We start from the raw sequence: 27,008 nt of genomic DNA, 5'->3' as shown, positions 1-27,008 counted from the left end.
TACAGTCGCTCTAGACAGCTTTGATCAAAATATCTGTCACTCAGATTGCAACACAAATCCAGTCACACAAACGGAGGTGATATAAGTACAAATATAGATGTATAAGGCCAAAACCATTTTGTTCAAAGCTGGATTTGTAAAGTGAAAGGGTGAAGTACCATCTTTATAAACCTGATTAAGATACTGTAGAAACTTGAGGCCAAATATATACTTCTAATTGATTTATAGGAGTGAAAGAATATTTGTATTTTAAAGCAGCACAGGTCTAATCCAGGGCTATTCAAAGTGTTCCTGCACTATATTCAAGTAAGTAAAGCCAGTTGGTGATCTTGTGCACTGTTCTTTTCCAGGGGTAGGAGTGGAAGGATCAGAGAGCTGTCTTTGAAAATTGGCTTGATGTGTCTGTCCAAGGGTCATCTGGAGGAAAAATACAAATGTAAGTAACAACTCGGTCACGGCAGATCCTGCAGAGTACATTCCTGGTATTTTAACCATGTATGATGTTGCTGCTTCCCAAAGACATTGAACATTGCCGGATGCCTTAGTAACTGTTAAGGATAACTTTTTATCACTGCAATGTTAGAATATTAAAAGTCATTTTTTATTCATTCATGGGATGTGAGCGTCACTGGCAAGGTCAGCATTTATTGCCTATGTCTAATTACCCTCGAACCGCTGCAGTCCATGCTTGTGTAGATACACCCACAGTGCTGTTAGGGAGGGAGTTCCAGGATTTTGACCCGACAATGATGAAGGAATGGTGATATAGTTCCAAGTAAGGGTGCTGTGTCACTTGGGAGGAACTTGCAGGTGGCGATGTTCCCATGCACTTGCTGCCCTATTTCTTCTAGGTGATAAGGTCATAGTCCTGTTGAAGGAGCCTTGGAGAGCTGAGGCAGTGCATTTTGTAGATGGTACATACTGCAGCCATAGTGTGGTGGTGGAGGGAGTGAATGTTTAAAGTGGTGGATGCCAATCAAGCAGGCTGCTTTGTCTTGGTTGGTGTCGAGCTTAATGTACAGCAGTATTTGAAGGAGCCTTGTCCTCACTACTTTCCATGTGCCACTCGAGCTGCTTAATGTATTGTTGATCTTGCAATGTAAGGGGAATTGTCAAAGCTGTTGCTGATGCTGCCGAGACCATCTCAGAAATAATAACACTGTATCTATCCATTATACTTAAAACAGGAGGCTAATGCCAAAGATTGAGCTCAACAGAACTTTATTGATATTAAGAACTATATGTATATTTTTCCCTAATTTTTGAGACGTATGTCAGGCTGGGTATAATTAAGTTCTTCAATGCCTGGCCGTCCAGATATAGTTTTTGATGATCTTTCTCGGGTCAGCAACAGAACAGATAGATGTATACATCTCCACCAATAAATCTGTGCCCCAGCCACAGAAGAGCAACGACTTGCATTTGTGTTGTAACACGGTTAACACAATTTGTTCGACACACTATCTTCTTCCAATGCCTCACCTCTTATTCCCCACTGAGCAGGCTTTCCCTCGAATGGTTCCAATTGTAACCAGAGAATCTCCTGCAATGGCTTTTACATGGAAAGATTTATGGCACAGAAGAAGGCCATTTGGCCCATCGTGTTCATGCTGAGGATTTTCTTCCCACCCCAGCACAGTTTTCTCTGAAGACCCCAATGACTTTCAGCCGCATTAGCTGAAGGCACAGCATCAGGTTCCACGAGTACGCTGATAATACCCAGCACTACCTCACTGCCCACCTCTCTCAACCCCTCCATGGCCACTGTATTGTCAGGCTGATTTTCCAACACCAGTCCTGGATGAGCCACAGTTTTCTGCCATTAAACACTGGGAAGACTGAAGCCGTTGTCTTCAGTACCTGCCACAAATTTTATATGTAACCACTGACTGCATTCCCCTCCCCTGTCGGAGGTGGAACCAGACCGTTCACCGGCATCCTATTGACCCTGAGTTGAGCTTCTGACCCCATATCCTCTCCATTACCAAGACCTCCTACTTCCACCTCTATAACATCGACCATCTCCACCCCTGCCTCAGCTGTCCTGCTGCTGCTCTCATCCATGATTTCGTTTATGCAAAATCGACTATTTCAATGTTCTCCTGGCCAGCTTCCTACCTTCTAGCCTCCCTAAACTTGAGTGCTTCTGCTGCATGTATTCTTACCCATGCCAAGTCCCATTCACCCCTTGCCTCACTGACTTACTTTGGCTCTCAGTCTACCAGTGCTTTGACTTAAAATTTCACATCCTCATGTTCAAATCCTCCCATTGCCTTGCCCCCATTCTCTTCATTCTACCATTGGTAGCCATGCTTCAGCTGCCTAGGACTTAACCTCTGGAATTCCCTCCATTAACCTCTCTGCCTCGCTACCTCTCTCCTGTTTTATAACCTGCTTAAAATCTATCACTTTGTCCAAGCTTTTGGTCCCCCATCTAATATCATCTTCCTTGTCTTGGTATCAATTTTTGCCTGATTACGTTCTTATGAAGCACCATGGAATATGTTACTATGCTTCAGGAGCTATATAAATGCAAGTTCTCATTTTGGAAAGACATTTCAGAGTCCTCTACAGTGCAGAGAAGAAACAACATAAGCACAGAGTGGAAGGGACAAGCAGGCAGCCTGGAATTATGGGTGTGGGTCGAAAGAGCAGATGAAGAGAGATGTTTCGAAAGGAGAGCAGGGGTGAGGTGGAAAGAGTTGCTAAGATCATGGGCATGGTGGCGACAGAACAGCCATAAATGTAGAAAGATGAAATGAGGGCTCAGAGGAATCAGAGATCATGCCAGCAACAAAGGTGCAAAGGCTGTGAGCAGGGGTGGGGGGTGCGGGGGATGGCTACAGACTGGATTGGAGATTATGGGCAGGGTGAAAGCAGGACAAGCCTTTTGAAATTGAAGGCCACCCACTATTTCACCAGTGTGGCATCACCACTCCCCACACCAACCATACATGCTGCCTAACTGGATGAGATTGACAGTTTTGTTCTGAATTGTGGAAAGGTTTCTGTTATGAGGTTTCATCAGTGCTGAAGCATTGCTTGAAACACACTCACAGGCAGAGCCATTGTTTGTACCTGCCCCTTGTATGAAGAAGTGAAGATGAAGAAGTGCTCTAAGTGGCTATTAAGATCAAATTGTTGAACAGTCTCTATCTTCCTGTTGCCTCAAGCTGTGCCCTGTTATGATGCCAGTTAATATGCCATAGTACTCAACAAAATAATTGCAGACAGTGTAGAGGATTTAAAGAAAAGAACACTGCACCGTAAAACTCCAGTTATTCTGTGCATTGTGTATTCTGGGCATTAAATGAAAGCCAAGTACGCAACAAATGTGTATTTCCAAGACATGCAATATCTTGCATACTGTCTATATGTGTGTGTCTAGCAGGCTATCAGGTTTGTTAAGTTAGCAAATTAATTCATCATGTTGTCAAGAAATTCTGTATATTAATGGTAAACTCTGTACATTGATGTAAATGAGGAGTCATTTTGCACGTCATTAAGTAACCAGAATTAACTTCCTTACTCAGTTTGAGAGTAATGGTTATAGAAGAGATAGGAAAACCTATTTTAAAAGATGAGTGTTATTTGTACTATTATGTTGGATCAATGCATGTCCTTTTAAAAATTATATTCACCTTTAGTTTTAATTTACATACAAAGTGTGTTGCATTATAATTCCGAGCATGCTGTCTGCCCTGTGTAACCTTAAAATGATATCTATGGGTTTTAAACATACAGTTAAAGATGGCATCTTAAGATACCTCTGTAATGTTTTATGTCTAATTGCTGTTTCTACTCTTAACACTGATTGGCAGTTCCATATTTGTTTGTGTAGCTAGTTTTTGTGGTGTTTGTTGTGGATGAACATATTTCATAATCGGATCAATGTTTGCCCATTCGGTCCAGTTGGCACACTTTGTGAATATGTTTTTCTTTGTTGTTCTGCTTGTAATGGCCTGAATTCTGGAGTTAACCATGTAGGGGATCAGTTGGGACCAGTCACCATCCAACTTGAGAGCACAATAGTAGGCTGCTCACTACATTTCTTATAAACTGCCTCATGGGTATAGGCAGATTAGGAAGTTGGATTGCAAACAATTGTATTATAGTTGCAGGCTAAATTCATGGCCTAAGATTCCATTTAGATGGTGAGCTCTTCATCACAACAGCATTTCGCACATGTGGCAATACCAGAAAAATAATCGCTTGGATTGGAAAGGGTGCACATAAGAGCAACAAGTGTAATGGCGAAAAGGACAAGAAAAGATTAGAGTAGTTTAAGCTTTACAATCGAGGAATAAATTGGTGAAGGGACTTCCTCAGAGAAGCATACAATATACAATATTAAATTTACCTAAGCAAACAAGCATTTTTTCATGGTAGATCACAAACGTAGAATCGGAGATCATAAAATAATGAAAAGTAAATTTATACCAGGTATCTGGGAAAGCTGCTTTATTGAGGCAAATGCATTGGGTTTATTGACCTCTCAACTGCTTCTCTGAAGATTAGCAATATCAATATTTTCCTTATTGGTAACTTTTGCAGATCTTTTCAAACAAGTAGCTGAACCCACTGATCTGTGTGGCCAGCGAAGCCTGAGCCTTTTGCTTCACGATGCAGTCCAGATCCCTCGGCAGCTGGGAGAAGTAGCTTCATTTGGAGGCAGCAACATTGAACCAAGTGTCCGCAGTTGCTTCCAACATGTAAGTGTCCACTACTCCAGTTCCTAAAGGACAAGAGCCTGCAGCACAAAACTGTCTTCAATCCAACCCTAATTGGTAATGTCAATCAGACAGGCCTAAGGATAGCTCATGGGACAATGCCACTTTCTAAAATTGGATCGAAGCACATTATTGGAGCAGAGTGGAGGAAGTTTTGCTGTGTATCCGCCTGTGCTACACCTGGTCTGGGAGTGTATGATGCTGACACTGACCACCTTAAATGGGAAGTATCCCATTTCACACTACTGACATCTCTCACTTTGATGACTGTAAAAATAACATTTCACAAGATCTGACAGAGACTGCAAGCAAGCTTATAGACATTTGCTAATTGTAAAAAGGAGTAAGAATTCTTTAAAGAACCTATTTAAGAAATGGAGCAGCTTATGACTTTTTGTATAACTATTCCACATTCATCTTATTTCTTTATTTTTTCATATTTTAATTTTATTGATGGAGATGACATTCCATTAATTCACAACTCTGTTCAAACATTGTTGTTCCACTAATATTAAAGCACTTATTGAATGGAATTTTCTCATACTTCAGTTTTCAGCAGTAAATGTCCGCATAAGATTTCTAATTGTTCTGTTGCCTGCATCACATTGTTACTTGACTCCTCCATTTACTCCACCTCCAATCGGCTGCCTTCGTGTCTTCAGCAGGCACACTGTTGCATTTCTAATTCATGCCCAACCATGTATTTAAGTACAGTCCAATTCGATATCATTCATACACTACAAGATATATTCAGCTTTGCCTTTTTGGAAAATTGAGTCTTAGCTTAGACTTACATTTATATAAGCGCTTTATGACATCTCCGAGAAACATCTTGAAACCCTTCACGTAAATTATTTTCCGAAGTATAATATACCTCGGCAAAGGCAGTAGCCAATGTGTGTTCAGCATTATCACACAAATAGCAACTAAATAATTGACTAGTAAATCTGGGGGTTTTTTTGAATTGTGTTCGTTAAGAGCAGAATGTTGGCCTGAAAACTGGGAGAGCACTGCCTGCTATTTTTCAGAAACTGTATGATCTTTAATGTTCACCTGAAAAGAGGGTCTATTCTTGGTTTAATGTCAGAGAGAGGACACCCGTAACAGTGCAGCACTCCCTCAGTAGTACCACTCCGACAGTGCAGCACTCCCTCAGGACCACCCCTTTGACCAGCGCAGTGCTCCCTCAGGACCATCCCTCCAACCTGTGCATTGTTTCCTCAGGACCGCCGTCTGACAAGTGCAGCGCTCCCTCAGTATTGTTTTAAACTGCCAGACTAAATTATGTGCTCATGTCTTGGTTGGACCCAAACCTTCTGTTCCAGAGGCCAAGCATGCTACCACTATTTGAAGGCTAACACCTCTATAAAATACTTAATCTTTCAAACATTTTAATTACATTAATCCAGTAAAAACAATGTCAGAAGGCCCAATATTAAAGTATGAGATAGTAAATCATTGAGTATGGCAGACAATAAGCTTCAACTAAGTGTTGATGCAGCTGGTCTTTCATTTTCCTCTAGGGCCAGAACAAACCGGAGATTGATGCTAAACAGTTTGTAGAGTGGATGAGACTGGAGCCTCAGTCCCTGGTCTGGTTGCCTGTTCTGCACCGAGTGGCAGCTGCTGAAACTGCAAAACATCAGGCAAAGTGTAACATCTGCAAAGAGTGCCCAATCGTAGGTTTCAGGTGAGATGTGCAACCTAGCAGTATGTAATATTATATTGGGAAAGAATTTAATTTTAAACGTTAGTTTAGAAACTTCCAAATTCAGCAAATAATACAACAGAAGTAATTAAAAATCCCAACAAATTCATGGGTCTATGCAGTAATTAGCACAAATTAAATTTCAAGGTCCTTCATCTTAATTTTGGAGAGGTGAGTGCTGCAGGTTTTGGTATTTTGTTTTCCAGCCCCTTTGATCACAGCCAGGTTGTGACTGGGCTTCTGTTTGCTTCTCTAGTTTGTAATTGTTGAAAATGTGCAGAAAGGCCTTTTATCAGTCCTTTAATCAGAAGATGCACATGCTTTGAAAGTGGTTACTCATGGTACTGCAAAATGATCCTCAAGGCTTCTTGTTCATGATTTTCACCCAGGTTTTGGACAGGATTTCCTTAAGGTAAATTACATCTTTTTGGTTAACATTTCTCCTAAGCTTGATCATCTTGGTAAAAAGCCTCGCTCCATTATGACCACCATCAAATTTTATCAATACCAAATATGTTGAATCATAGAGTCATAGAGAGATACAGCACTGGAACAGGCCCTTTGGCCCACCGAGTCTGTGCCGACCATCAACCACCCATTTATACTAATCCTACATTAATCCCATATTCCCTACCACAGCCCCACCTTTCCTCAATTCTCCTATCACCTACCTACACTAGGGGCAATTTACAATGGCCAATTTACCTATCAACCTGCAAGTCTTTGGCTGTGGGAGGAAACCGGAGCACCCGGCGAAAACCCACACGGTGACAGGGAGAACTGGCAAACTCCGCACAGGCAGTACCCAGAATTGAACCCAGGTCGCTGGAACTGTGAGGCTGCGGTGCTAACCACTGCGCCACTGTGCCGCTGTGGTTTTTGAGGCAAGTGAAATCTCTGGTACTGCTGGCTTCCCATCTATTGTCCTCAAGATGTGTGCTTCCAAATATATCTCTTTTACCATCTCTTCAATATTTCCTGCTCCCAATCCACCATCCTTCTGTTTCTGTTCAACTGGTTGCTAAGAAAGGTGATTCCTCTCATCCCTTAAACTACCAACTTAAATTTGTACTTTATAAAATTATGAAAGCTGCTGCTCTATCTCAATGTATCCATTGCCTTGGAAATTCTGACAGTGAGGTTCCTGTGTTGATCTTGTTGCCATTCTGTATATCTATGGATCTCTGCTCTTGAGCACTTTAGTGCATTGTTTAATATTGCTTTGGACATCTGTGAAGTTTTTCTGACAAAGCCTGTCATTTTTAGCTCTATGCTGGCTTCCAATAAAACTATATTCTTGGCTATTTAGTTTGCCTTCATATGTCTATTTGTGCTTTAACTAGTGTCTCATTCTCCAAGTCTGCCTTTACGTCAGGAATTCCCAAGGCTCTGTCCTCTCTCCTGCTCTGTTTTGTCTTATTAGTGACCTCCATTCTTTATGCAATTCTAGCCACTCATTTGTTGATAATTCCACTCTACATTGATCAAGTCCCTTCAATTTGTGCACCCTCAGTTAAAATAACCTCCATTCTTTGCGCAGTGGCTACATCATTACATTTTATTTCTTTTCTCTCTTTTCCATAGGAAGAGAAAAAGAGAACTTTTCCTTCTTCCTCCTAAGCTGAAAACACACCATCCTGCACCTTTGTTGCCCTCTGTACAGCCTCACCTGTTGCAATAACTGCAGTCCATTATTCAAATTGATCTTTACCAGGACATCAAAATTGTGGCCCTCCTTGCATCTGTTTCTCCTCCCTACAATTTTCAGTCTTTCAAAATAAGAACTTGCATAATTTAGTCAGTTAACCATCTTCCCCTCAATAGAAAGAACGATCTAAACTAAAATAAAAGATAGAAGAGAAAGTTTAAAAAGTCAAAACCCTTTAGTGATGTACTTGTGGAGAAGAATTGCACTTCATACAAAACTTGTTTGACATTTCTTTTTCTGCTTGTTCTTTCTTCTCAGATATCGGAGCCTCAAACACTTTAACTATGACATCTGCCAAAGCTGTTTCTTTTCAGGGCGCACAGCAAAAGGACACAAGTTACATTACCCAATGGTGGAGTACTGCACTCCGGTGAGTAATATATATTCCACCCTATAGTATTGTTCTAATCTGTGTGGATAAATCACTACGAGAGACTTGGAGGTTCCGATATAGCAACCTTTAAAAGTAAAATACATGAATAAAAGTGTTCCTTCTATACATAGCACCGCTATGAAATTGTCGTCAGGCATGTATGATAAAGGCCACTGGCATTGCTTATTGAGTGCCAGAAGTGGGTGAAGTTGGTGTCATTCTCAGTGCAGTCACAGTACAAGATTCAGAAGCAACAGTTTTTTTTAACGTTCAGTTTTCTGACTCATGTTGGGACACATTCCCAGAGGCACAAGCCAATCTCCAATATTTCACCCAAGTGCCTATTCCTCATGTGTGACCTGCACATTAGATTTCATTTGGCTGTTCAGTTATGAGAGCAAAGGGCATCACAATCAACCACTTAAGCAAGACATAAACAAATTAGTGGACTGGCAGACAGGTAGCAGAAGCAATTTAATTTGGCTAAGTGTGAAGTAAATCATAGGACTATACACACAGTGTAAAGCTGCTAAGCTGTGTGAATGAATGGAGAGATTTAGGGATTTAAAGGTATAATTCCCTGAAATATGAGGCAGTTTAAAAATAATAAAAGGCCAACAGCCATTTGGGTTTATAAATATGGAGTAAATACAGGAAGTGGAACAAAATGTGTTTGAATCACAAATGAATACTGTGTGCAGCTTTGAGCATCCCTTCACAAAAAGCGAATTAAAACCAGGCAGTGTAGATTCATCAGAATGGTGCCGGGATGAGATACTGGGACTGTTGTCATGCTGGGGCCCCACTGCCAAGAACAGGGCACATTGATTTTGTCATGAATAATGATTTTAAACTGTTACTGGAGTCAGGAGAGGACTTGTTGAACAGATCAGCCGTGGCTGGAAAGGACATTTGCATATTAACAGACAGTGTTTGGAAGGAGAAAGCAGCCATTCCTGACATTCAACCCACAATGGAATTCTAATCACCAGACGTTGAAGGTGGGGGAGCTCACATTCCAAGCTGACTGCTAAGATGGCCGAATACACAAACGGGCAAGGTCAAACCAGCTAATCACATCACTAACCTGCTGGGCAACCTGAGTTTTTTGACTTTGTACAAACAGTTTGGGCAGCGTGTCTATTTGTTCCTGGACTGAGAAGATCTCTCTCCTGTCTGCTCCCATCTCTTTCTCACAAGCCTCTGACGACACATGAATCTCAAGAGAGAAAAGTCTCCTACAGCGAACAAGGTTTAAGAAGAATACTGGGCCCCAACGAAAAGCAAGATCTACCTACAATCAAGGACTCTACAGTGAGCTCGAAGAACCGTAACAACAACTCTTCAGATAGTGCCTCAAACCTTTCCACTTTATTTTTCTTCTGTTGTTTTCTGTCTCTACTTGCATGTATGTATCGTGTGTGCATGCTAGCGTGGGGCATGGCGTGTATCCATAGGCGTTAACCGAATTAGAGTTTAAGTTTAATAAATTTCAACTTTTCTTTTTTAAACCTAAGAAAGCCTGTTTGTGCTGGTTTCTTTGCCTTATTATTGGAAAGCGATGAACAAGGATTCACCAAGGGGGAGCTAAAAACAGTGTGTTGAAAACTAAACCCTGTTACAGTAAGACCAGGTGAAGGCTCTCTCTCACCTGGGTGTAATACTATTTTCTCTGGAGCAGAAAAGGGTAAGGAGAGATTTAATAAAGGCTTTCAAAAGTATAATGTGGAAATTTCCTCCAGTTAAATATTGGGAAGACCGAAGCCATTGTTTTCATCCCCACTACAAACTAGCCACTGACTAGGGGAGTAGAGAAAGTGCGGGGGTGAAATTAAAAAGGAAATTAGGAAAGCAAAGCGAGCACATGAAAAAATATTGGCAAGTGAAATCATTGAAAACCCAAAGTTGTTTTATAAATAAGCAGCAAGGGGATAAATGAGGAAATAGAAGGGCCGATTAATGGGAAAATTCTGAGAAGTGTAGAGGAAGTAAGGGACGTTGGAGTGAATGTCCACAGATCCCTGAAGGTAGCAGGAGAGATTGATGAGGTGGTTAAGAAGGCATATGGAATCCTTTCCTTTATTAGCTGAGGTATAGAATACAAGAGCAGGGAGGTTATGCTGGAACTGTATAACTCATTGGTTAGGCCACAACTTGAGCACTGTGTGCAGTCCTGGTCACCTCATTACAGAAAGGATGTAATTGCACTAGAAAGGGTACAGAGGAGAATTATGAGGATGTTGCCAGGACTGAAAAAATGCAGCTTTGAGGAAAGATTGGATAGGCTGGGGTTGTTCTCCTTGGAACAGAGAAGGCTGAGGGAAGATCTGATTGAAATGTACAAAATTTTGAGGGGCCTGGATAGAGTGGAGGTGAAGGGTCTATTCACCTTAGCAGAGAGGTCAGTGACAAGGGGGCATAGGTTTAAAGTGATTGGTAGAAATATTAGAGGGGAGATGAGGAATACCTTTTTCACCCAGATAGTAGTGATAGTCTGGAACTCACTGCCCGAAAGGGTGGTTGAGGCAGAGACCCTCAACTCATTCAAAAGGTGTCTGGATATGCACTTCAAGTGCCGTAAGCTGCAGAGCTATGGACCAGATGCTGGAAGGTGGGATTAGAATAGGTGGATTATTTTTCAGCCAGCACAGACACGATGGGCCAAGTGGCCTCTTTTTGTGCCTCAAACTTTCAATGATTCTGGAGACAAAAATGGTAATATGTGTGTGTGTGGAGGCAGTAGACGTAGGCATGGTTCTTAATGAATGCTCTGCATCTGTCTTCACAAAAGAGGGGGACAATGCAAATGTTGTCTTTGAGGAGTAGTGTCAAATATTGAATCTTGTAAACATAATGGGAGAGGCCCTAAACTCTGGAATTCCCTCCCTAAACCTCTCCACCTCTCTTTCCTCCTTTAAGACTCCTTATCCTACCTCTTTGACTGGGCTTTTGACCATCTGCCCTAATATCTCCTGATGTGGCTCAATGTCAAATTTTGTTTTAGAAGGCTCCGGTGAAGCGCCTTGAGACATTTTATTGCGTTAAAGGTGCTATATAAACACTATTGATAGTCTTTCCCTATTTAGTCTATTAAGACCTATTTCCTCTGTGGCAAGCAGCAGCAGTGTAAGCAGGTAAGGTGTTCAAACACCACCGTCCTTCATGCCCCCACCTCCCAAATTTGATTTTTTTGTTGGATTAGTCCTTCATTAGAAAGGATGTGCCTTAGATCACGTTTTAAAAAGCAAAAACAGCAGATGTCCCTCCAGAGCTGGTCAGTTCAACCAGTGAAAACTGGTTAATCAGGCATATGTTTCTAAATTTACAGCAGGATATTGCAGTGTACAATAGCAAAGTTATTAACAGATTAGCAACACTTAACCAGCACTTGGACTGTGTATGTTTCAGAGTTTTTGACTGACCAGACTTTTTTTTCCATTCGTTTGCTTTATTAGAATTGTTAAATGAATGGAAGTAGGAATATTTCTGCATGAACCTTATTGTGAAATTCCAATTTGAAAAATAGATCTTTTCAAGTAGTTGTGGCTGATCTAGCGAGCTCACACCCCCTCTGCCCCTGAATAAATATCCTGCCTACGTCACTATTGGGGCATAAAGATGAGGAGCTGTCAATTTAAAATTGTCAGAGTGAAGAAGAGAGGTTATGAGAAATTTGTCTCAGATAAAGAGATGTTGGAGCAGAGAATGCTTCAGCATAGCAAGAAGTTGAGGGAGAGAGCATTGCACGATTCAAAAGAAAATTGGATAAATATTTAAAGCAGAGGAAGACAAAGGACAATGGGGAAAGATGGGAAGCTCTAGCAAAGAACCTGCAAAAGCAAATGGCCTCTTTCCATGCTCTAATATTTGTTTCAAATTCTGTCAATATTTGACATGCATGTACTTTGTAGCAGGAATGCTGATTGATTCCTTCATACCACCCCGCCCCCCCACCCTCAGCAGAAGCGTTGACTGGTTCCTCCATACCCCCTTCCCAGCAGGCGTGCTGACTGATTCCACCATACCCCCTTCCCCAGCAGGAGCCACTGATCAATTCCTCCATACTCCTTTCCCTACAGCAGTGCTGACTGGTTTCACCATACCCACTTCCCCAGCAGGAGTGCTGACTAATTCCTCCATACCCCGCTTCCCCAGCAGGTTTGCTGACTAATTCCTCCATACCCCCTTCCCCAGCAGGAGTGATGGCACTAGTCATAAAGAAAGGACAGTCTTGGATTTGTATAGCACTGCTGACAGCATTTCACAGCTATTAGATTACCTTTGAAGTGAAGTCAGTGTTGTTGGGTTTTTTACATTCTTTCATGGGATGTGGGCGGCACTGGCAAGGTCAGCATTTGTTGCCCATCCCCGATTGCCCTTGATAAGGTGTTGATGAGCTGATTTTTTATATATATAGTTATGCCTGAGACGGGAGCATTGCACTGTCAATTCAGTCTCCTCACTCCATAGGTCACAGCATATTATTAAAGTTTTCCAACCCAACTGGAAAACAGCCAAATTAAACACTCTAGTAACCCCCAGAATAAAACAGACCAAACCAGGTATCTTTAGACTACAATAACTTAACTATTTATTAAAACTAAATCTTAAACACTATTAACATAAACCTATGTCTGAAGACCTTATAACTTCTTATTTTAACCTAACTCCCTCATTCACACACATACTCAAAAATCAATGGTTAACCGGTTTTTTAAAAGAATGATGTTTTTTAAAAATTAGCTGTTTCTTAAGAATAAATAAATAACTGGGTTGTTAGTCTTTGTGGGTTAGGTTCCTGATGGGTGAGGTATCCTAATGTAAAAATAATAATCGGATGCCACTCAAAGTCTCCATGCGGATTTGATGCAACAGTCCTTCAATAGATAGGCATTAAAAGCACTTCAGCTGCAGCAGGTGTCACACGTTCTTTCAACGATGAGCACAGCAATAGGTCTACTTGAATTTTAAAACAAACAGTCTCTCAGTCAAAACTTTACTGCGAATTCCAGAAAACACGATCAGTCAAGAGAGATTCAGTCTTGAAGACTTCTTGGATTGAAAGTAAAGAAAAGTTAGCATGCAGGTACAGCAAGTAATTAAGAAGACAAATGGCATGTTGGCATTTATCATTTATTGCAAGGAGGATGGAGTATAAAAGTAATTAAGTCTTGCTACAGCTTACAGTTTTGCTCTCCTTACTTAAGGAGGGATATACTTGCATTGGAGGTAGATCAGAGGATGTTCACTCGGCTGATTCCTGGGATGAAGGGGCTGTCTTATGAGGAAAGGTTGAGCCTATACTCATTGGACTTTAGAAGAAGAATGAGAGGTGATCTTATTGAAACATAGAAGATTCTGAGGGAGCTTGACAGAGTAGATGCTGAGAGGATGTTTCCCCTCGTGGAGAAATCTAGAACTGGGAGCATAGTTTCAAAATAAGGGGTGTCTCTTTTAAGACAGAGACGAGGAGGAATTTCTTCTCTGAGGGTCGTTAATCTTTGGAATTCTCTTCCTCAGAGGGCAGTGGAGGCTGGGCCATTGAATATCTTCAAGGCTGAGTTAGATAGATTTTTGATCTACAAGGGAGTCAAGGGTTATCGGGGACAGGCAGGAAAGTGGAGTTAAGGCCACAATCAGATCAACCATGATCTTATTAAATGGTGAAATAGGCTCAAGGGGACGAATGGCCTACTCCTGCTCCTATTTCTTATGTTATTATAAAGGTCACTGATTTGAATCCTGGAGCTGCCTGTCACTTGAAATCAATTAAGTGGCTGGTTTCAGTGCTCGACCATGAGAATTGAGCATTTCTGTGGAGGCACGGCCTTGTATTTCAAGGGGAACGAAGAATCATAGGTTCACAGCTTCAAGATGCCATGTTTTACCTGGATGGTGCCAAACCTGACAATTAAATAGTGGTATTTGTGTAAGAATAAAGTTGCATACTGCTGGTTTAAAACAATTCCCAAACTTGAATGAAAGCAGTATTGTTTTCAAAGCTAAAACATCTCCTCATCCCTACCTTGTACTGTTTCCATGGTTTATTAAAACGGAGTTAAACCTCAGGAGCAGCGCCAACATAATTGTCCATGACTGCTGATTCAGGCATATCTAATCCTTTGTCATACTCTTAGAGATTTTGTTAAGAGAAGTTAGGCTTGATCCTCAGAGGTGCCCACTCTATCATTTTCCATCACCAACAACAACTTATATAGTGCCTTTAACGTAATACGATGTCCCAAAGCGCTTCACAGGAGCATTATAAAACAAAGTATGACACCGAGCCACAAAAGGAGATAGCCTGGGAAATGCAACTTTGTAGTTTGCATGTGGTGAATGGGTGAGTTGAATGGATTGCTTCATGTCAATTCTTTAATTAAATTTAATTTCTTTTACACTTTTAGACAACATCAGGTGAAGATGTACGTGATTTCACCAAGGTGCTGAAAAATAAGTTCAGATCAAAGAGGTACTTTGCCAAACATCCCCGACTGGGTTACTTGCCAGTGCAGACAGTCCTAGAAGGCGAGAACCTTGACATGTAAGTTCGATGATGTGAGATTTGCTAATGTACAAATTCCCATTGGTGGAATAACACGCATTGCAGCATAAAAGGAGGTTTTTCATCTGTGTGTATGTTTAAAAATTGTACAATACAGCAGTTAGCAGGGCATTAAGTTGGAAGCACTGGCTCATTTTGCACTCACCTCCAAAACAATGCAGTTATTCACCTAGAGCGTGCATCTGTTAAGAGCAGGTTAATACCGTCGTTGACAGCAAAATACAACCTTGCTAGTTATTTTTCCCTCTCCTCTAATTCTGTCCCTCTCAGCTTCAAATCTGCCATCCTCACCCTTCTCCTCAAAAAAAAACAACCCTTGACCCCTCTGTCCTTGCAAACTGCCACCCCATCTCCAACCTTTCCTCTCAAGGACTTAAACATGTGCCTTTCAAATTCATGACCATTTGTCCCAGAACTCAGTTTGAATCCCTCCAATCAGGTTTCTACCCCTGCCACAGTACTGAAACATCTGTTATCAAAGTCACAAATGACATCATAAGTGTGACAAAGGCAAGATATCCCTCCTTGTCCTTCTCAATCTCACTGTAGCCTTTGATTTGGTTGATCACTCACAAGTTTTGTTCCTCATGTGCTGCTCACATTTGCTCATTTGATGGATATCAGTGAAATGTATGCTTCTTATCTGTATATGTACTATAGGGTTGTTTTTGTTGCCATTCCCTTATGGATGAATAAATCCTGAATCAGAATGGCAAGATCTGTTGGTATCAGTGACTTCAGAGATATGAGAATTAATGGGCACATGGAGTTGAACTTTATATCTGGACCCCAAGATTCCACAGCAGGCAGCCACAAAGACGAGCTTGGACACACCTGTAATGCAGTAACAGACTTGGTGATTGTAATGATTCGGGTGGATAGTGCATGAGACTGCATCATCTAAAGGATAGAGTGAGCATTGATGGACCTGATGGTTCTTTTGGATGTACATATGTAAAATATAGAACTAAAAACACAAGCTGTATTTATTTGGTGGGCAAGCGTAGTGTTGCAGAGAACTACAGACTCCAAGTATTCAGGTTGCTTTATGGAGAGCTGAGGGAGGAACAAGTATCCATGTTCTGCACCATCTGGTAGAAGTGACTGCTCACAGCCACATGTTTCATTACAGGAAGGAAACATCCATACCTATGGTGAATATGACTCATATCGAAGTTGATCACAAAAGCAGTTTTGATGCAATTGCTCCTGCCCTGCTCTTTAAAAGAACAAGTGTCTTGATGCACCCAAGCTGGAAATCGAAGCGTATTTAATTTGGTTATTAGTATTTCAGAAGAGGAAAGCATGGAGCGATTGGCTTGGTGCTGGGCTGTACAAGCTAGAAAGATCTGAAGTTCAGTGCCTGGTCTGTGCTGGAGAGGAGAAAGTGAAAGGAAGAAAAAAAAAATGCAGAGCCTAGGAAGAAAGTTTGTTAAAAGGATGATCAGTGTTATGGAAACAAATGGAACAATAACAATACAGAAAGTAGGAAAAACCTCTTGGATGGAGTGGGAGAGAAAAGAGAGAACAAGGATATCAATACTTTTTGAAAATATTTTAGGAAATTAAGATTCAGTTTTTCCAAAGGCACAAAAAGTTAAAGTTGCCCAATTAGGCGTTGTGACAATAGGTGTTGTGTCACCTTTGGCAGTTATTTGTTTTGCAGCTGCTTTCTTAGTCTGGTTCCATGTGTTAAATATATTTTTTGAAGATTCATTTTTGAAAAATTGAAGAAATTTTAAACTTTGAGATTTTCAAAGGGGGCCATGTAAAGGCCACTTGACTTTGAAAAGCAGTTCCTGGAAATGTTTTTTAAAAGGGGCTCTAAGAAGTCTTGTGAGGAAAACAAGTCTTTCCAGGAAACCACCTGACTTCCAGCTCAATAAACAACAGAGAATTGGATACCTGGAGAAGTTGTTTACAAAGATTGATGGAGGTCAAAAGGTTGACTCCTGTTGTCAGTTTCGCTTTTGAATTGTTTTGAGTTGGTGTTGAACTGTATAAAAAGGGAGAGAACTTCCAAGGAAAGAAGAAATTCCCAAGGAAGGAGAAAAAACCACAACCCAGCTCAGCTTTCCAGCACCTCTCTCAAAGATTCTGAGAAGTCCACTGTGTCAACTCATCTCATCTCCTGTCTTTGAAGAAAAACCTGCTAAATTAATTCTCAACGCCACCTGAAAAGAACTGTTCTAAAAAAATCCCAGTGACCCGTCTTTGTGCACTCAGAGGCCAAACTGTATGCCAGTTTTGGAACACAACATATCTCATCTGCTGTTTGCTCATGAATGAGCAAGTATTCAGCCCAAGTGTATTTTTTTTGTTTGTTTTAGAGCTCTAAAAACAAAAATCCCTTTATTTTTCCAGTTAACCAATGTATATGTGTGTGTGTGTAAGTGTGAGGGGCCACAGTAAAAAGGGAACTTTAATATTTCAATCTGTGAGTTTATGCTTTACTTCATTAGAACCATAGAAAAATTACGGCACAGAAGGGGGCCATTCAGCCCATTGTGTTTGTGCCAGCCAAAAAAAAACTAGCCGCCCAATCTAATCCCACCTTCCAGCACCTGGTCCATAGCCTTGCCGGTTACAGCACTTCAGGTGCATGTCCAGGTACCTTTTAAAAGAATTAAGAGTTTCTGCCTCCACCACCGATCCTGACGGTGAATCCCAGACACCCACCACCCTTTGAGTGGAAGAGTTTTTCCTCATGTCCCCTCTAATCCTTCAAATCATTAATATATACCATAAACAGCAAGGGACACAACACTGAACCCTGTGGAATGCCACTGGAAACAGCTTTCCATTCACAAAAACATCCGTCGACTACTGCCCTTTGTTTCCTGTCCCTGAGCCACCTTAAATTAAGTCACCTTAAATCTGTTCCCCCTGATAATTGACCTCGCTGCTAGGGGAAACAAGTCCTTCTTGTCTACTCTAGGCCCCTCATAATTTTGCCCACCTCAATTAAGTCACCCCTCAGCCTCCTCTGTTCTAGGAAAACAACCCTAGCCTATCCAATCTTTCCTTATAGCTGCAACTTTCGAGCCCTGACAACATTCTTGTAAACCTCCTTTGTACTCTCTCCAGAGCAATTATGTCCTTTCTGTAATGTGACCAGAACTGTACGCAAGACTCCAACTGTGGCCTAACCAGCATTTTATACAGTTCCAGCATTACATCCCTGCTATTGAATTCTGTACCTCAGTCAATAAAGGAAAGCATTCCATACGCCTTCTTCACTCTACCCATCCTGCCACCTTCAGGGACCTGTGGACATGCACTGTAAGGTGTCTCACTTCTTCTACCCCTCTCAATATCCTCCCGTTTATTGGGTATTCCCTCGCTTTACTTGCCCTCCCCAAATTTTTTTTTTTTAGATTAGATTAGAGATACAGCACTGAAACAGGCCCTTCGGCCCACCGAGTCTGTGCCGAACATCAACCACCCATTTATACTAATCCTACACTAATCCCATATTCCTACCAAACATCCCCACCTGTCCCTATATTTCCCTACCACCTACCTATACTAGTGACAATTTATAATGGCCAATTTACCTATCAACCTGCAAGTCTTTTGGCTTGTGGGAGGAAACCGGAGCACCCGGAGAAAACCCACGCAGACACAGGGAGAACTTGCAAACTCCACACAGGCAGTACCCGGAATCGAACCCGGGTCCCTGGAGCTGTGAGGCTGCGGTGCTAACCACTGCGCCACTGTGCCGCCCAAATGCATTACCTCACACTTTTCTGGATTGAATTCCATTTGCCACTTTTCCGCCCAGTCAACCAAACCATTGATATCATTCTGGAGTCTATAGCTTCACTATCAACTACACGGCCAATTTTTGTGTCATCAGCAAATTTCCCAATCATGCCTCCCACATTTAAGTCCAAATCATTACTATATATCATAAACAGCAAGGGACCCAACACTGAACCCTGTGGAATGCCACTGGAAACAGCTTTCCATTCACAAAAACATCCGTCGACTACTGCCCTTTGTTTCCTGTCACTGAGCCAATTCTGGATCCAACCTGCCACATTGCCCTGTATCCCATGGGCTTTCATTTTACTGACCAGTCTGCCATGTGGGACCTTGACAAATGCCTTACTCAAGTCCATGTAGAACACATCCACAGCTCTGCCCTCATCAATTCTTCTTGTTACTTCCTCAAAAAACTCAATTAAGTTCGTAAGACATGACCTTCCCTTCACAAATCCATGCTCACTATCCCTGACTAATCCGTGCCTTTCTAAGTGGCAGTTTATCCTATCCCTCAGAATAGATTCTAACAATTTATCCACCACCGAGGTCAGACTGACTGGCCTATAATTATTTGGCCTATCCCTCACACCCGTTTAAACAATGGTACAGCGTTCGCAGACTCCAACCATCTGGTACCTCACCTGTATCTAGTGAGGATTTGAAGATGATCCTCAGCGCTTCCGCTATTTCCTCCCTGACTTCCTTTAACAACCTGGGATGCAATCCATCTGGCCCTGGCGATTTATCCACTTTCAAGGATGCCAGACCCTCTAGTACTTCATCTCTCATTATGCTGATCGTATCTAATATTTCACACTCCTCTTTAACTACAATGCCCACATCAACCCTCTCCTTTGTGAAGACAGAGACAAAAAACTCATTCAGAACCCTGTCCACATCTTCTGCATCTATGCATAAGTTCCCTTGTACATCTCTGATAGGCCCTACCCTTTCCTTAGTTATCCTCTTGCTCTTCATGTACTGATAAAACATCTTTGGATTTTCCTTGATTTTACCTGCCAATAATTTTTCATGTCCTTGCTTTGCTTTTCTAATTTCCTTTTTTACTTTCCCCCTGCACTTTCTATACTCTTCTAGGCTTTCTAAAGTATTAAGATATTTGTGATCGTCATAAGTTTTCTTTTTCTGCTTTAACTTACCTTATAAGCTTCTAGATAACCAGGGGGTTCTAGATTTGGCCGTGCCACCCTTAATCTTTGTGGGGACATGCCTACACTGTGCCTGTAGTATCTCACTTTTGAATGCTTCCCACTGGTTTGCCACTGATTTTTCTTCAAGTAGCTGTATCCAGTCCACTTTTGTCAGGTCACCTCTCAGTTTCTTAAAATTTGCCTTCCCCCAATTTAGAACTTTTACTCCTGTTTTATCTTTGTCCTTTTCCATGATTATGCTAAAACTTACTGTATTATGGTCACTATCTCCAAAATGGTCACCCACTGTTACTTCCTCCACTTGCCCAGCTTCATTACCGAAGACTAAACCTAGAATTGCGTCCCCTTTCATTGGGCTTATGTGCTGGCTAAAAAAGTTCTCTCGAATTTTGTCCTCTCTGTGCCCTTCACACTGTTTGTATCCCAGTTGATATTGGGGTAGTTGAAATCCCCAACTATTATTGCTGTATAGTTTTTGCACTCATAAATTTGCCTACTTATTGGTTCTTCTACCTCCCTCTCACTATTTGGGCGTCTATGGTATACTCCTAGTAGTGTGGCTGTCCCTTTTTTATCTCTCAGCCCCATATGGCCTCATTTGATGATTCATTTAGCATATCATCCCTCCTTGAAGCTGTTATTGATTCCTTAACTAATAATGCTACACCCCCTCCTTTTTTACCTCCCTCTCTATCCCGCCTGAAAACTATATATCCATGGATGTTGAGTTGCCATTCTTGCCCCTCTTTAAACCAAGTTTACGTTATAGCAACAATATCATGTTGCCATGTTTCTATCTGTGTCTTCAGCTCATCGGCTTTATTTACTATACTCCTTGCATTTAAATAAATACCCTTTAACACTGCCAAATTCCTGTGCTGCGCACTTTTAAACCTTTGCTTCTTCTGTCTTTTAGAGTCACTCGCTAATTTTCTGCCTCCTATTCCCTGCCCTGAAATTACCCTAATTACCCTATGTAAGACTGCGCTCGGGTTCCCATCCCCCTTTCAAGCTAGTTTAAACCATCCCAACAGCACTAGCAAATCTTTCTGCAAGAATATTTGTCCCAGTCCTGTTCAGGTGCAGACCGGCTTGTACAGGTCCCACCTTCCCCAGAACTGGTCCCAATGCCCCAGAAATCTGAAGCCCTCCCTTCTGCACCATCTCTCCAGCTACGCATCCATCTAGTGTATTTTCCTATTTCTATACTCACTAGCACGTGGCCTTGGGAGTAATCCGGACATCACTACCTTTGAGGTCCTGCTTGCTGATAAAGACAGGGCTAAATTGTGGCGAGTCGAAGAGACTTAGTAGTTGGCAGGAAAAAAGACAGAGGCGCAAGGGGAGAGCCAACTGTGCAACAGCCCCAACAAACAAATTTCTCTGCAGCACCTGTGGAAGAGCCTGTCACTCCAGAATTGGCCTTTATAGCCACTCCAGGCGCTGCTTCACAAACCACTGACCACCTCCAGGCGCGTATCCATTGTCTCTCGAGATAAGGAGGCCCAAAAGAATTGCTGATCTCGTTCCTAACTACCTAAACTCAGCCTGCAGGATCTCATCCCTCTGTCTTCCTATAATGTTGGTACCAATGTGGAATACGATCTCTGGCTGGGCACCCTCGCCCTCCAGAATGCCCTGTAGCCATTCGGAGATATCCATGACCCTTGCACCAGGGAGGCAACATACCATCCTGGAATCACGTCTGCAACCGCAGAAATGCCTATCTGTTCCCCTAACTATAAAATTCCCTATTGCTATTGCTCTCTCGTCCTTTCTCCTCCCTCTCTGCACAGCTGCACCACCCATGGTGCCCTGGTCATGACTCTTGCTGCTGGTTAACTCATTACTGGTTAAGACTTGTTTTACAATAAACTGATAATTTTGTTGTTTATTAAAGAAACCTGGTTAGTGTGTTTTATTCTGGGATAAAAATAGAGTCTATGATTGACCGTATCGGTAAGTGGGGAAAAAATTTAAATATATGTTGTGACCCATGGAAAAGTGGAACTAGAATAAACAGTGCACTCCTCCCACCTCGGTCGCAACACATGCTAATGTACGGCATGTGGGCTGAGAATGTGATACTACTTTATTAACGTTGAGCCTTTCATCATTTTCTGAGTTGCATTAACTATATTCTGTGGTTTCCTCCTATTTTCTCTTGCAGTCCTGTCACGCTCATCAGTATGTGGCCTGAACAGTATGAGTGAGTATATGCATCTTTTATCTTGCATGTCAAGTGGGTGCTCTCACCCCAACTATAGTTTATTGTATTAACTGTGCTTATTGCGTCTAGTCGGGCTGTTCAGTGCTCATTCAGGATGTTCGATTGTCCACTGTGGAAAACAGAGGAATACCAACTTTGTTTCTTGAGACAGGCAGACCTGCTAACTTGAAGGGACGGTGCAGTGGTTAGCACTGCAGCCTCACAGCTCCAGCGACCCAGGTTCAATTCTGGGTACTGCATGTGTGGAGTTTGCAAGTTCTCACTGTGACCACGTGGGTTTCCGCCGGGTGCTCTGGTTTCCTCCCATAGCCAAAGATTTGCAGGTTGCTAGGTAAATTGGCCATTATAAATTGCCCCTAGTGTAGGTAGGTGGTAGGAGAATTGAGGGAAGGTGGGGATGTGGTAGGGAATATGGGATTAATGTAGGATTGGTATAAATGGGTGGTTGATGGTCGGCACAGACTCGGTGGGCCGAAGGGCCTGTTTCAGTGCTGTATCTCTCTATGACTCTATAAGTGATCAAGTTCTTCCTCATGAGTAGAACAAATTGGAAAATTTATCATATCTCTGTTGTATTTTCTGTTTATATAACCAACATGATTATTTTGAGAATTATCTCATTTTAATTTAATGAAAATAATCATAAAGCACAGATGAGGCATTAATATTCCAACTTGTATTATGTGAACTGCCTCCGTCCTTTCCCAAACCCCAATTCCCCAAAAGCAAATTTGGGCACTATTTTGAAAAATAACGATTGCTATCATAAGTGATTAAACTTGTGGCAGTATATCAACCCCCAGTGTTGCAATCCTTCAGGAGCAAGGTGTGGAGCTGATGTGATCAGCGTTGTAACTCCTGAATATGCTCCAAAGATTTTCCATAAACCACTGGACGGAAAGAAAATGCCACACTTTTCCACTTCAGTCCTGTGCTATAAGTCATGAAGTGTGACAGTGCTGCTGACCACTTGATTAAAGGCAGTTTACACTGGTAATGAGATGGAGCGGTAGTTCCAGCTGAATTCTTATCACAACTTTTGATACTTATGGTACAGTAGACTGTGATAACTTCACTTCTCTAATTTCTCTCAACCCCACTTACATCATGAAGCATCATTGCTATTTTGATATTTTTAATTGAAATGTTAGCTACCATATATTGTACTATTTGTTTGCAGCCCTACACAGTCTCCGCAACTTTCCCAAGATGACACACATTCCAGGATAGAACATTATGCCAGCAGGTAAAAAAAAAAATTAACTTGTTTCATTGAAATTCTAATATGTTTCTTCAGGATGTAATGAAACTGGTTTCTATTGTGACCCAAATCAGTAAGTTTTCATAAATCCTCGTATTGGCCAAAAGTGAGATTTGGTCTCAAATTAAGTGTGGTGCATATTGTTATGACTGGGTGAGGAAGGGGTCTTGGGCTTCTCTCTGGCCCGTTTCCTAGTTTGGCCGTAACAGGGTTTAACTTTTAAAACATAGTGTTTTAGCTTAATACCTCAGTGAGTCCTTATTTACTGCTCTCCACGTGTAATTGTAAATGAACCAACCAGACAGGCTTTCTTAGGTTTAAAGAAGAAAGATGTAAGTTTATTAACCTTACTACTCTAACTTGGTTAAAATTACTAAAATACGCAATGCAAACACGCTAGCATGCATACGAAATGAAGACACACATACAAATAGATACAGAGGGGGAGAAAGAATAAAGGGAGGGGTGGAGTAGTAAATGGAATTCAGTTACTGTCTTTAGTTTAGATGTAAAGTCCTTGATTGGAGTTAAGTCTTGCAGTTATTGTTGGAGCACAGTGCACACGTTCAGACTTGTTTCCCTGGTACCAAAAGGCTGAAGAGGTCCTCTGCATTGAGGCTTAAGTTGCTTCCGTGGGTCCCTGGGACTTTGCTTCAGAGAGAGAGACAGGGAGAGAGTGGTGCTTTCTTCTTTGAGTTTAGTTGCAGTCTGCCCCAAACCTTTCTGTCAGGCACAATTCAGTCAATTCCCAGTCTGGCCAGCAGGTAAGTCATGTGACCAGCTCTGTTTGAAACAGCATCGTCTGCGAGGCCTGTTGATTTAAAAAGTTCTCCAGTCACACTCAGTGGGTGGGGGAGGGTGGAGGTTTGTCTCTTACAAAGTCAGTGGCGTTCAATGTCTTTGGATCGCCACTATTGGCAAAACGCATCTCGCTAATTGAATCAGTGAGCGCTCCCATTGTCTTTCTATGCACCTGTCTCTCAGAATGCAAATGTGCAACCATGTTTTAGCTGTTCAGCTGTGTGCTCCTTTTAAACAAGTTATGTTCAATGCCAGTAAAAAGGGTTCAAGCAGCGTTCCACATGATAAAATAATATGTTTCCATTTGGCTGGTGTGGTTTCCGTCACAATATGCAGTCAAAAGCACATGACAGCAAACTCGCCATCACCCTCTTTTTTATTTCTTTTGTTTTCTGTTTTAATTTGGCCTGAAATTTGATTGAATACTATACATCATGAATTTCTAAATAGGGTATTCCGTTGCCTCCAGTCTTTTGACAAGACATTACCAGAATAATGATGTCAGAAGGGTTTCCCTGACCTGTTCACCCACCAAAACAGAATATGTATTATAGAATTATGGAGCCTTACAGCCCAGAAGGTGGCCATTCAGTAGTTGTGCTCTTTGAAGGAGCTCTCTATTTAGTCCCATTCCACTGCTCTTTCCTCGTTACCCTGCAAATTAGTCCTCTTCAAGTACGTGTCCAGTTGTCTTTTGAAATTTCTTATGCAATCTGACTCTATCACCCTTTCAGGTAGTGTGTTCGAAATCATCATAACCCTCTGCGTGAAAACATTTCTCCTTATTTCGTGGTCCCCATGGAGATCAACAAAGCAAAAGAACCAAATTTACCTAACGACCCCAATTAAAAAAATAAATGGACACGATTTCACTCATAACTTTTACTCTAACAATCAAACCGAAATCAACGTAGATTAAACATGAATTAACAGACAAATCACAGTCCATATATATTTTACAAATTGCATGTTAACTATCAGATACAACAAATGAAGATCTCTCAGATTTACTGGGCAGTCCACTCAGCATATATGGCATCAATTTCAGCCACAAAGTCCTTCAAAGCATTGAACTTCCTCAGGTAGATCTCCAGCTTCTTTCTTTGAAGATGCAGAAATCAATTCTCATCCAACAGCAGTTCCCCTTCAATCCCGAACTCCACGGGTACGGTTTCCACCAAAAACGGCGAACGACTCCAGAACCTCCTCAGCTCTGCTCACAACAGTCTTGATGGCGTGGATCAACCAGCATTACCTTAAGTAACCAAAACAGCTGCAGCAACTCGTATTTGCCTATGCCAGCTCTTGGATCCCGCTTTCACCTCCTTCAGCCTGCTTACACAGTCTGATCTTGTGATCTGAGCCTGGATGGCTCTGAGTCTGTTTTATCTGGTTCCAACCAGTTCTGTCTCCCTCGAACCCTGAAGTTTTTAACTTTTGCTTTTAGTTAGGGATTGTCTCAAAAAAGCAAGATTTGAAACCAGAGTCAGTGTACCTAACAGAATATTCAACAAGTTATCTGTTCAGACAACAGCTTGCACACCCTACTCCAGTGGTCATGCAAACTGCAGACTCCATCACTTCTGGTTACTGACTCACTTGCCAGAGGAAATAGTTTCTCCCTTTTTGATCTACCAAATCCCTCATAGTGTTAAATACTTCTGTAATGTTTCCCCTTAACTTTCTGTGCTCTAAGGAGTACAATTTCAGTTTCTCCATTTTTTCCTCATAACGGAAGTCCCTTAACCCTGTACCTCCTGGTAAATCTCGTCCATATTGTCTCCATGTCCTTGACATCCTTCCTAAAGAGTGATGCCCAGAATTGTACACAGTTTTCCAGCTGGGGCCTTAGCAGTGATTTTTAAAGGTTTAGCATGACTTCCTTGTTTTTACATTCAATGCCCCTATTTACAAAGCTAAATATCCCATATACTTCTTCAGCAGCTTATCAACTTGCCCTGCCACCTTGTGATTATGTACCACCAAGTCCCTCTGCTCTTGCACACCTTAAGGTTAGGATTAGAGAGAAGCTTTTCTCAGGATAACTAACGCACAACTCCTTTTGGCTTCATGTTCCGCCAGGGGAACTCGGCTCCAGACCTCATTACAGCCTTGTTCCAAATATGGACAACAGAGCTGAATTCAAGGGGTGAGGTGAGAGTAACTGCCCTTGACATCAAGGCAGCATTTGACCGAGTGCGGCACCAAGGGGTCCTAGCAAAAATTGAAGTCATTGGGAATTGGGGGGGGAAGACTCTCCGCTAGTTAAAGTCATACCTAGCACAAAGGAAGATGGTGTGGTTGCTGGAGGCCAATCATCCCAGGTCATCGCTGGAGGACTTCCTCAGGGTAGTGTCCGAGGCCCAATCATCAGCTGCTTCATCAAAGACCTTCCCTCCATCTTAAGGCCAGAAGTGGGAATGTTCACTGATTGCACAGTTTTCAGAACCATTCAAGACTCCTCAGATACTGAAGAAGCCCGTGCCTGCATGCAGCAAAACCTGGACAACATTCAGGCTGGAGCATTGGTACCACACAAGTCCCAGGCAATAACCATCTCCAACAAAGAGAGAATCTAGCCATCTCCCCTTGACAGTCAATGGCATTACCATGGCTGAATCCTCCACCATCAACGTCCTCAGGGGTACCATTGACCAGTATCTTAACTGGACAAGCCATATAAATATTGTGA

General features: G+C 41.9%; 1 protein-coding gene across 9 annotated transcripts in view; it reads left to right on the top strand.

The window, feature by feature from the left end:
- LOC137376165 (utrophin-like) overlaps positions 1 to 27,008 on the top strand; it is a 904,611-nt gene that overhangs the window by 762,822 nt on the left and 114,781 nt on the right. For all 9 annotated transcript variants that reach the window (XM_068044198.1, XM_068044197.1, XM_068044199.1 and 6 more), the window contains 7 exons: positions 351 to 436; positions 4,555 to 4,712; positions 6,254 to 6,420; positions 8,405 to 8,516; positions 14,927 to 15,063; positions 22,195 to 22,233; positions 23,435 to 23,500. In XM_068044198.1, the coding sequence (XP_067900299.1) occupies positions 351 to 436; positions 4,555 to 4,712; positions 6,254 to 6,420; positions 8,405 to 8,516; positions 14,927 to 15,063; positions 22,195 to 22,233; positions 23,435 to 23,500 (765 nt within the window). The remainder of the gene's footprint in view (positions 1 to 350; positions 437 to 4,554; positions 4,713 to 6,253; positions 6,421 to 8,404; positions 8,517 to 14,926; positions 15,064 to 22,194; positions 22,234 to 23,434; positions 23,501 to 27,008) is intronic.

This window comes from Heterodontus francisci, chromosome 13 (assembly GCF_036365525.1).
Source record: "Heterodontus francisci isolate sHetFra1 chromosome 13, sHetFra1.hap1, whole genome shotgun sequence".
In the NCBI taxonomy this organism is placed as follows: domain Eukaryota; kingdom Metazoa; phylum Chordata; class Chondrichthyes; order Heterodontiformes; family Heterodontidae; genus Heterodontus; species Heterodontus francisci.
Note: the sequence above shows the minus strand (reverse complement) of the source record. Positions and strands in the feature narration are given on the sequence as shown.